The following is an 11,714-nucleotide window of genomic DNA, read 5'->3' as shown; positions in this document are numbered from 1 at the left end:
GAGATGCTCTGAAGTGTTTATGAAACACATGCCTGAAATGATGATATAGACATTAGGTTTTATGAAAAGATTCATAATTTTCATATTGTCCGGTCACTCGGTGTTTGGAAAATCCCTACACAGTTTAATCCTAAATTTTTTGATACTCTCTTCGGTCTTTTTTATTTTTCCCGTTTAATATGTCGGAACCGTTCATAAATTAGACAAATTACTAATTTACATCTGATTTATGAAATTATATATAGCCGTGATTTTGTTGGATTCGTATTGATGAGTATTTTAATACAGTGAAATTTTATATATAATACTAATATAAAATTAAAGATATTAACAATAAAAAATGTGTGTCTGCAAATGTGATTAAACAAACCGAAAAGGTATTAAGTGACGAATGGAGTATGTATATATGTTATATCCAGCAGATCCATTTCTAAATTTTTTCACATCCCAACATTTTTTTTTATATTGAATATATATAATAGTAATCATACTAACATGTATATACAATACTAACATAGATATATCTAGGTCCGGATCAGCTATCATCTCCACGACTCTACGTACCAAAAGGGAAAATAATTGAAGGATTTTTGCTATATGTAATTTGAAAAGTCTACATTCCACAGGCAAGGAAACACTCTGATGGGAATGGGACTCTGCCGATTTTGCCATTTTGGAGTATGCATTTTTTGGCATTTATATACACGAGTTTGGACCCTGACCCTGAAATACGAAAACAGTTTGGCCCACGCATCGTGTAACACATGGGTCATGGTATGCACAATTTTTGCAAGGGATGAATGATTGAAATATAAAGATTGGCCGATCTCGTAAAATATACTCCCTCCGTCCCACCTATTTCTTATCGAATGGGTTGGGCATGGAGGTTAAGAAATATGTATAAAGTATTGGAAAAGAGGAAGAAAAGTGGGTAAAGTGGTGGGACCCCATTGATTTTTTTTTTGACAAATATGGCTTATAGCCTTACAAATGAGTATCTGTTCTACGAAACTCTTGAGGTGAGCCAGGGTCGAACCCAGGATCTGGGACCCATTGATTTTTAATGTATAAAAAGAAGATAAGAGCATCTCCAGCAGTGTCCCAACTAGATTCCCTAAATATATAATAAACAATTCAAATATTAAAAAATAGGGATCCTATATTGATTGACAACTTCAACAATAATCCCTATTTGTGTTCCCTATCATTATTATAGTATTAAATTCAAATTCTTTTAACAAAAAAATAATAAGAAAAATATGGGAAAGAGTGTCCGAAAAGTGGAAGTTGGATATTTAATCATTAAAAAACAAATGAGGAATGAGTCAGGGGTTACCTATCTATGAGGAATGAAAAGTGGATCCTAAAGTTTAGGGAATGAGTAGGGATTCTGTTGGAGTGAATTTTTGTCCATATTCCTTAAAATTTTAGCTTAGGACATGGTATTAGGGCTGCTCATGGGTTGTCCAACCCGTTCAAACCAACCCAACCCAACCTTGAACTAGGCCGACTAACCCGACCCATTCCAAACCGTGGGTTAATTGGGTTGATTTTTGGTTGAGCCGTTTATAATGGGTTGGGTCGAAATATAACTTTTAAAAACCTTAAACCAACCCAACCCGGCCAAAAAATATCTTTTAACACTTTGATAGAATATTTTTGGTTGCTCACGGAATTATATTTACTTATTTGATGATAGAATGTGCAGTGAGTATAGTGCAATGTGCAGAAACAATTAGAAATAAAGCTTTGTAGTTCAAATCAAACGACTCACATTGCTAGTTCTTATGATTATAAATCATGGCGGAAGCATTATTTTTAATAATTATTACTGTATATTCTTTCAAAAAATAGTTATTACTGTATTAAGATTCAGCTGTCCACCTTAGTATGGAGAGAATATCTACACTCTAAAAGCACCTAAGAGCATCTCCAACCATGACGACCCCTTAGCTAAAAGGTGAGTTGTCATGCCAAAAATAAAAAATTTAGCCAACCACTTCAAAAATTCACACTCCAACCACAGTGACCTGTTGTCTATAAATTTAGCCAACCTCCTATGGATGGCTAAATTTGTCGAACCTCTACAGCTCTGTAAGAAATCTGTAGGAAGATTGCACATCATTTATTACCATATTGAATTGATATATTCTATTTTAACAATCTAAAATATTAATAACATGCTATTTTTAAATTATAGCCAACCAATATAGCCAATACCATTACAGGTCCAATTTAGCCAACGATTATAGCCAACACCGTTGGAGATGCTCTAATATTTTGTATCGGTGCAGTGTCCTATGTTATTGCTAATTGTACACAACAAAATGGTGTAAAACATATTTTGGATTATGCTTATCTTTCAAAATTTTCAACCCGAGCAACTCTACCCTAATCAACCCAACCCGTCATACAATTAATAGGGTTGGGTTTCAAATTCTTTTTATGATTAATGGGTTAAATTTTTGTAACCCGTACTAAATGGGTTGGGTCGCTTGAATGGCCGAAACCGACCCAACCCAGCCCATGTGCAGCCCTACATGGTATAGCTAATCTGCTGGAGATGCTCTAATGGAGTAAAAATAGTGTGAAAAGGAAAGAAAAGTAGAGAAGTGGTGGGACCCATTAACTATTTTTGATAAGTTTTGAAATGTAAAGAATTGGGTGGGACATCCCAAAAAGGAAAGTGTAAAAAAATGGGTGGGACGGAGGGAGTAACACTTTCACATATTTTAAAATACTAAAGTGTTTTAGTGATAAGTTTTTATTTCTGATATTTACGGGGTTATACATTTACCCAGTGAAATAGAGTGCAAAATCGTGAAATTAAATAATTTTGATAGGAAATTTATTTACTTATATATGTTATATTTAATTATTTACTCTGTCAAATATGATAATAGAATTAAATGAATATATCAAGGGAAAAGAAACAGAAATCTATTTTTAATTAATGGGAATGACATATTTTTTGTGTCTAACATTTACACGAATATTTGATGTTGTGGTTTGCTTGGTAACAAAAGTAAATTTTTCTTTCACCCATGAATATCTTTTTGGTCCACACTTGGGTATTCTATTTTGTGCTCATATATATGGCCCTCCTAATCTGGTCCGTTCAAGTGACATTGTTCTGATAATATTTTATAGGCTGATATATAATTTATTAATTAAAAATGAAATATATCAGTTATGATCTGACAATTATATTTCAATTAGAATGATAATAAGAAGTCAAAAAATAATATAATTATGAACTTGATGATAAGAATCATACTGCATTTATCAGACTTCCTTTTTTTTTATTAGAACATAAAAAGTAAAAATCTTATTCAAATTACAAAACCTTCTTAAATTTAAATTTTTTTTATAAAACTCCCTATTTTGTTGAGAATATAAAAAGAATAGGAGACATTTTTTATTTACGAAATTTATTTCTATTTGATCTATTTGTACAATTAGAAAATTCTAAAATCCAACTATATTTGATTTTTACAAGTATTCTATATATAAAACATACTTATATTCTATATGATTCAGAAAATTGAAAGTATACGCTACTAAAAAAGCGGACAAAACCGACCGACTACATTGGATCGGGTAAAAAGTGGGCATTTCCGACCGACTTACCGACCAAATGAGTTCGGTCGTAAAAAATTGGGTCATTTACGACCGCCGTACCGACTGAACAAGGTCGGTTATAAGTCGGCGTGGGTCCCGTTTACCAACGTTCTTCAGCTGACATGGACGCCACGTCACTAAATCCGACTGACACATTTCCGACCACTTGTGGTCATTTCCGACCGCCTCAACTGATTTAAAATAATTTGTCAGCTTTTAACTTGTTGTCGATTTGTGATTGGCTAAGTGGAGATGCGGTGGAGGCTGGCTTCATTTCCGACCGATAGCGGTCGGAAATGACCTGTTTCATTTCCGACTGATTTAAAATCCTGGTGGTCGGTTTTGACTTGTAAGAAAAATGATAAATTTTATTCAGCTAAGTAAACTATTAAAAAAAACTAAAAATATCGTATATGCAGAAAACCGACCACATGCAATATATAATTCCGGCCAAACTCATAATTTAAACATAAAAAACCGATCAAATTGAAATCATTTCTGACCAGTCACTCAATTGCAGAAAACCGACCGTTTTATTCTGTCATTTCCGACCGTTTTAAGGGACGTGGTCGGACGGTGGTTGGTCATGACCTCAAAATTGACCAATTTCATTCATTTCCGACCGAAAATGGCAGTTGAAAATATCCGCTTTTCTTGTAGTGATAATTTTATTTATATTTATATATTATATAGATATCTTTATTATGTATTGTATAATCCTGACTGTTTATGAAAGAATATACCAAATAATACTTACAAGCAATTAGCTTTTTCCTTAAACAAATAATCCAAACAAACTGATTACAATTTTTTTTTTTAACGATGACTACTAACAGTGTTATTCAAATTAAAATCTTGCTATTAACAAAATGTCAAATTTTTATAAAGATGCACAAATATTGTGAGCTTGAAATCTAGGTCTTTGCTTAAGTGGCACCTTTGACATCAGTTGCTTCTTGGGGGACATTAAGGTTTACCTGATCGTTTGCTGGTGCAATTAGTGAGTCAACTTCTTTCCCAAAATCTTCCACCTGCCCCATAATGATTAAAATTTTACATATGCTTACGGTGGTTAAAAAACAAGCAATTAATCAACTTAATTGTAATGCACAATAAACACATTATAATTTCTTTATGGTATAAATAAATAATATACGATCACACACCTTGTTAAGTATGTCTTCAGCAATATTGGTATCTTTGACAATCTCCTTTGCTACATCTTCTATAACATCCACTGCATTCCTTAGCTTTCCACCCTCAGGAAGCTGATTGTCTAGAAGATCTGCAACCTCTGCAACTTCTTCAGCCACCTTTTCAACAACCTCGGCTATTATTTCTGCATCTTCTACTATGATTTCCACCTCATCTGCACGATATTTAACCCCAGAGAAAATTACGATGGTATATGACGATAAGAAAGAACATATATATTTCGACAAATTTTAAATATTTACAAAAAGTCAATGGTTGCTAGAATGTTATACTTTTCCATTCAAGAAATGAATTTAGTTGGGGTAATGTGATCGCGGAAACGGCCACTCCTGCAATCCAACGTTTCCTGTTAAATGTCAACCTGATTATGCTTGATAATACAATCAGCCTTCAAATTAACATTGATTATGTATGGTTACATATCGATTACCAGGAACTTAAAGGGCTTCCGGATGGACTTGAAGATCCTTGTTGAGAACTATTATATGATGATAAATTCCTATAAAAATCGTGAAAATATTGTTCATCTACTGTCTTACAGCTTTGTTAATGTTGGAATAATGAGAGAGAGAGGGAGGGAGAGAGAGAGCGGGGGAGAGGGGGAGGAGAGAAAGAGAGAGCACCTGTGAATATTATGACGAGATTTCAATGCTGGTCTGCTGATGCTCGACAAATGGTGATTAGGAGCAAAGGGCTGTAGGCCTTTGCTGAATGTTGAGGAACTTAAACTCCTGCTGTTTGAGATGCAAGATCTCAATGCTATTGTACAAATTTTAAACATAACTGGTCTACTAGCGGATAACTACGATCTGCAAAGTTTATATATACAGGAATCCGATAAATAAAATAAGGTTTTGGCCAGCTCAACAACAATATTATACGTACCATGCATGAATTAATTATTTAGTAAAGCTTAAAACTAATTTATTCAACGTGAATATATGCTTTTCTATACGTAAATTTATCATAATTAACGTGACGACTGACGAATTCAATACAAGTCGTCGGTTGTTTTAAATTAACAGTGACATTATAAGAAGTTGGAACTCCACGTGCTCGAAGTAACTTAAGGACTAGGCCGCCACGCTTGCTTTAAAAAATGAGACTCTACCGGTTTTCTTGGAAGGAATACACCTCTCTTAGTTTGTTCCTCGAAATTTTTTGTGCTGACATAGCAGTAGACTAGTAAAAGATTAGACATTACTTTTAGCAAGTTTGCGAGTTCTCTAAGGATAGAAACAGCCAATACTTCCAAGGAGAAAAGTATTAAGTGAAAATTTCAGATTAATTCATCTTGATGTGCAAAAGAGACTCAAGTAATATGAGATGTTATTTTCGGAAGATAAAATTCCCGGTCCATGCTGGTGAGCGGTAGATATACTTAGTTTTACGTGTTTCTATGGTTAATAAGATTTTGTCTTGTTCAGTGTTTCAATATTTCTCCTCAGTTCTTTATTCTTTTGTTATATAACTACGGCTTGCTTAACCTTTATCTTCACTCTTTGGGAACGATTAGCAGCTAGAGATGTCTAAGTACAGCTTATCTTTCGACGAATATCCATGGGTAGCGTACTTTCAAGGAGTTATAGAAAGTCCTATATTTTCTATTGTCTATTTTATACAAGTGCTATATACATGAAATTAATTGGGTATAAAATTTTGTACAGAATGACATATGACAATCAAGCTGGTGAGATATTTTGTGCCTGTTTTGGCCACCACTTATATAAAAAAATAAGCACTTATCTTGTTTTAGAAAATGAGTTTTTTAATATTTTTCTGATATAAATGGTGGAGAGGTGTTCCATATTGAATATATGATAGGGAAAAAATAATAAGAGATTATTTCATGAAAAATTAGAGTTTGAAGTAAGTTTCTCCGGAAATAAATCTTTTTTTTTCTGAAATATAAGTTTAGCCAAACGCTTGATGTTATATATGCATATTATGAGTCATTCAAATCAAAACTTAATACATGTTATTTTGTGAAAAATTTTATATCAAATTCTCTTACTAAAATATTTTTCATTTTATATAGGTCATGATTGACTTAACTTATTTTTCAAAAATCTTAATTTTGGGAAAAGAATATGCAAATATATATTTTTGAATAGAAACAAGTGATATTCCTGCAAAAAAAATCTAAACACATATTAAATACATAATTTTAATAAATATTATATACATATACGAAATCTTTTCTAAAATAAATTCTCAATTTCATCGAATAAGACAGACAATTATGTCTATTAATATAAAATTAACTAATACTCCTACTCGAAAGGAAGTCAAGGATGAAGACCAATGTCAAGCTATCTGGCCTAAGCTACAAATACAATATCCAAAACCAAAAGTGTAGAAAGCTGATATTTACATGTTTGCTTCAAAAAAACATATATAGAAACAACAAATGAATCTCCTATGCTCAAACTGAAGCATGCACACAATTCTTTTACAGTTTTGATTTAGGGGCTTCTCCCAAATCCTTCAAGGCAATAGTTTGACTGCCAGCTTCTTTATTAATCTGATCAATGACCGGTTCTATCATATTTCCAACTTCTTTCTCCGCCTTCTCTACCTGCTCCACAATCATATACAATTCAACTTTAAATTAGATTAACCACTTCCAACACATATTAAAATAACTAACAATAATGGCTTTAGTTGTTAAGCAAATTATACCTTCTGCAGCAGGTCTTCCAGTAGATCAGCATCTTTCCCAATTTCTCTAGCTACACTTTCAACTCTTTCGATTGTATTCTTCAACTTTGCCCCTTGGGGCAGATTTTCCTCCAAAACATCAGCAATTTCCACCACTTCCGCCACCACCTTTTCGACCACATCGAGTACTAATTCAGCAGTGTCCACAACTGTTTCCACCTCCTCTGCACAATAGATTCAAGTTCAGCACAAAGAAGGTTTTTCGATAAATATATAGGAAAAATGCTTCATGCACAGAATTGGATACGAAAATAAGCAATGAAACGCGACTGAGTATAAAACTGTATCAAACATACTTTTCAGTGCCAAGAAAGAAGTGAGCTTGGTCCTGTAAAATGGTAGAACCATGGATAGTAATATCCCCACCACCCATCCTTTCCTGAATGCGGTAATTAATAAGTCAATACATATTTAACCGAAAATTAAAGATAAAAACGCAATTAGGGTGAATTAAGAAAATTAATTACCAGTTAGTGCCCGAAGGATTTCCGGAAGGAATAGGTGTTCCAGGCTGCATACTACTGTACACAACAAAATTCCTACATTTTTTTAATTTTATTAATACAAATCCGATCATTCAGTGAAGAAGATATTTGCGAGGACTTGAAAAAATATGGATTTTACCTATAAATTTTCTTCTGAACTGTTACTGGATTGATCTTGATGGAAGACGATATACAACCACAACCACAACCGAAGTTTTGCCTAAAACTCAATGATGCTGATGAATTTGCTGGACTTCCAGTTCGATCACGAAAAACAGGTCGAAATCTTGGCCGAGGAGCTGCAGAACTAGAGAAGCTTTTTGAGTTTAGTGGCACCAGTACTCTCGTGGTAGACATAATGGTATAAGATGTGTTTTTTTTAATGTTAAGTTTGGAAAATGCTCAAGGAGGTGATTATGATGGATCGAACAGGGAAAAGAGATGATTATTTATATACATGTTTTGTATAAACGTGAGGGCATTGTGGTATTTAATTCAATGGTTCTTCATGGAAGGTACGCTAAACGCTGTTATAATGAGTCAATTTTGATGTCGTCTCGAGCCACTTTGATTATTTTATGTACTAACTAACTAACATGTGCACTTTGAATTGTTTATCCTAGAACTTCATCTTGGTTCGGCTCCATGATTATTCAGGACTTTAGTATTGCGCAACTTGCCTGATCAGAAATAGTGTTGAATTGTTTTACTTGAGGCAGCGAAGCGAGTTACTTTCCATGTAGAATAATATTCGAACAATTTTTATAAACAGTTTGGTTTTCTGGTTCAATTGTTCAAACCTTTAAAAGTCAATATGTTTTCTGCTTTGACTTTTAGAGGTCATTATCACTTATCAGCATTACAACGAGTTTCATTTCCTGGCTTTCTCGTTATACCGAGTTAGAGAAGTGAGGCTCCTTTGACCGAGACGTGAATGCCCGTGATCTGCTCGGTAGCTACAAGAGACCTAGACTCGGGACGAGATTCGTCGCAGTTCAAATGTATCTCGAAGGGGATAAAGGAGAAGTAATTTTTGTTTGAAAACCGAAGCTTCTTTGGTCGTGTGAAGTCCTTGAGTTACTGCCTCCCTCCTTTTGCTTTTTAAAAACCTTAGTTTATGGGCCTCTTTGTTTGTAAGAAGCGGAAGATGTTTCTAGTTTCTACTTTTCTTGAACCGTCTGTCTAAATAAGTAAAAGCATTTTAAAAAACTAAGAATTCTAACTTCTCTCTCAGAGTTCTTGTTTTTTTCCAAACACTTTATTAATTTATTTACTTCATACTTCTAATCCACTTCTTTATTTTTAAGTAAAAAATCATTTTTTTAAGAACCGGTAACGGGATTAAACAATCGGTGATTACAAGATGAGAAACACGTTAACTCTTCATGACAACTAGATCAACTTGCGTATGATTCAAAAGTGCCAATTTGAGAAGTACTGATATATCTTATATAGTTGACAAAAAATAAATGAACTCCACACAGTCTGCTGAACTAGATCTTATAATTAGTTGACTTATAAACTGTAACTTGCATGCATGCACGTACCTGAATATTTCTTGCACTAATTAATTACTCTAGTTAACATCAAGATATTTCCTCAAAGTTGCCAGCATTCACTTGAACTAACCGGTAAATATAATTAAGACGGTTTCCGTCCCTGCCAATCGATTCCCTCTAGAATTTAATTAGCAGCTGTTATATCAACAGGGAATTTGTTCTTCTACTGGCACAAAATTATATCTGCAGGACATGTTCTTTTATAGCTATAACTTGTAGCCGGAAGACGATATTTACGGATGTAATCGAAGATGAAAAATATTTTCTCAACCATTAGATCGTTGCTGAGAAAGGTAATTGCTAATTGAACTCTCCTCGCTGGATTTGGTCTCAGTTATGATCTATTTAAGCATATTTAATAAAATTAGGGTATATGAAACTAGAAGCAGCTTCTGCGCGCAGTATGAAAGATAGATATATTCAGCTTGAAGTTTCAAACAGGAACTGAAATCAATTTATTTCATCACGCTCAAAATGCTCTCTAGGTCATTTTTCAAACAGTACGTGAAGTTCTAAGTAGTCCTAGATCTAGTAAGGCCATTCCCCGGCAACATTGCCTTTAACAGAATAGCTACAAACAACAATATAGTTGACGTTATTAGTACACAAAACCCTGGCGCACCCGAGTTGCACAGAGTTGGCCCAGACCACCTGAGTGTAAGAAGTACAAACATGACCCGAGGCACAAGTGTTTGCTGCATAATTATAGTAAGCGTTCTGACTCACCCACAAGTTGACCGCCGCAACACCAGTAAATGAAGGAGATGCACCAGTAGCTATGTTCTCCCCGTACGAGCCACCGGAGGGCACGAGATTGCAGGCCCCGGCTCTGGCATTAGCATAGTTCAATGCATAGTTGGCCAAGGTGGTGCTCCATGTCATGGCTCCATTGGAAAAGACATTTGCACGAGTTGTGTTGTGTGAATTGAGGAAATCTGTGGGTGAGTTTTGGGCATTAGAGTGATGATAAATGGTGGCTAGTGTTAGGAAAATCAGAAGGCCTAGGGGAATTTTAGGGAAGTACATGTTTTTTTGATTTGTTTATCAAGTGTGAGGTTTTGAGTGAAGAAGAATGGTTTGCTAAGCGGGTATTTATAAGCCCAGGTGAACTGGTAAATAATAAAACTAAATATGGTAGCTAATCAAGTGGATATTCAAGTTGATATTATGCATGGGATGGTTAAACAAGTAGAATCTTACGTTACTTATTTAAGTAAACCCTAAGGCCACCTTCAACACCCCCTCTTTCACGGTAGAATCGTAGATGTTAATTTTAGTATTTTACTAGTGTAAAAGCCTTATCCACTATGCCAATTGCCAACTTCTATATCAACAGTGTTTGAACACGCTAACTAGCTGTAACATAATTTTCGTGTACATAAAATTTGTACATAATAAAATGATAATTGATGTGGTGGATTTTATTTGACATTTACAGAAGTATCATTCCAATTAAAATACACCCCATCATATGTTATTACGTATAAAATTTTGTGCACCAAGCATTTTTTTATTCGTCTTTTATAAGGAGCTAGTACGAAATAAGCACCTTATCCTTGCGCAAAATGATTAAAAATTTATACGGTATATTAGTAGTAGAAGATATTATGGGGTAGTATACTGATATGAACCCCGAACGGATCTCCTGAAAGTGCGGTTCGACGACTTCGAACTTTGTGTAGGAGTCTGCTTGGCCTTTGGCAGTCACCAGCAAGCAGTTTGTAACAAGTGTACAACTCCAAGTGCTAATAAAATAGGGTTAAATCCTACACTTTTAATTCCGCTCGATGGAGCTCGGGGATCTCCGATATCATGCATTGTATCCGTATCGGTAGCGACCCTAGACACGTTACACGGATAACAAAAATAAGGAGACACAGCGATGATGATGACGGGCAGTAATGTAATCCATAATATTTCAAGTATGTTTGAAAAAGCTACATAAGTATATATTTTCGAAAAAAATTTAACATTGATGTGATGATATTTAATTTATGTTATAGAAATATTTGTTACTTTTTCTAAAAAAGTCACTTATTTTCGGAAAATATATGTATTTATATATTTTTCCAACAAATAAACGACTTATTCTTATTTCAGAAAAATAAACCGT

General features: G+C 34.2%; 3 protein-coding genes across 4 annotated transcripts; all 3 read right to left on the bottom strand.

Annotated features, from left to right (window-relative positions):
* Positions 1 to 4,374: 4,374 nt before the first annotated feature.
* Positions 4,375 to 5,700, bottom strand: LOC108199510 (uncharacterized). The gene is made up of 5 exons (XM_017367347.2): positions 5,460 to 5,700; positions 5,267 to 5,335; positions 5,109 to 5,182; positions 4,788 to 4,990; positions 4,375 to 4,652 (listed from the first exon to the last, which is right to left on the bottom strand). The coding sequence occupies exons 1-5, from the start codon at positions 5,615 to 5,617 to the stop codon at positions 4,548 to 4,550; spliced, it is 609 nt and encodes a 202-aa protein (XP_017222836.2). The 5' UTR covers positions 5,618 to 5,700; the 3' UTR covers positions 4,375 to 4,547.
* Positions 5,701 to 7,033: 1,333 nt separating this feature from the next.
* On the bottom strand, positions 7,034 to 8,476 carry LOC108197542 (uncharacterized). 2 transcript variants are annotated; one of them, XM_017365191.2, is made up of 5 exons: positions 8,182 to 8,476; positions 8,025 to 8,096; positions 7,854 to 7,936; positions 7,519 to 7,721; positions 7,034 to 7,414 (listed from the first exon to the last, which is right to left on the bottom strand). In XM_017365191.2, the coding sequence occupies exons 1-5, from the start codon at positions 8,397 to 8,399 to the stop codon at positions 7,289 to 7,291; spliced, it is 702 nt and encodes a 233-aa protein (XP_017220680.1). In that variant the 5' UTR covers positions 8,400 to 8,476; the 3' UTR covers positions 7,034 to 7,288. The 2 variants fall into 2 exon arrangements, with proteins under 2 accessions (XP_017220680.1, XP_063941724.1); XM_064085654.1 differs by having other exon boundaries at positions 8,025 to 8,078.
* A 1,556-nt stretch (positions 8,477 to 10,032) lies between these two features.
* On the bottom strand, positions 10,033 to 10,659 carry LOC108198680 (pathogenesis-related protein 1B). The gene has a single exon (XM_017366461.2). It carries the CDS (start codon positions 10,625 to 10,627, stop codon positions 10,130 to 10,132), a length of 498 nt encoding a protein of 165 aa, XP_017221950.1. The 5' UTR covers positions 10,628 to 10,659; the 3' UTR covers positions 10,033 to 10,129.
* Positions 10,660 to 11,714: the final 1,055 nt, after the last annotated feature.

This window comes from Daucus carota, chromosome 1 (assembly GCF_001625215.2).
Source record: "Daucus carota subsp. sativus chromosome 1, DH1 v3.0, whole genome shotgun sequence".
In the NCBI taxonomy this organism is placed as follows: Eukaryota; Viridiplantae; Streptophyta; class Magnoliopsida; order Apiales; family Apiaceae; genus Daucus; species Daucus carota.
Note: the sequence above shows the minus strand (reverse complement) of the source record. Positions and strands in the feature narration are given on the sequence as shown.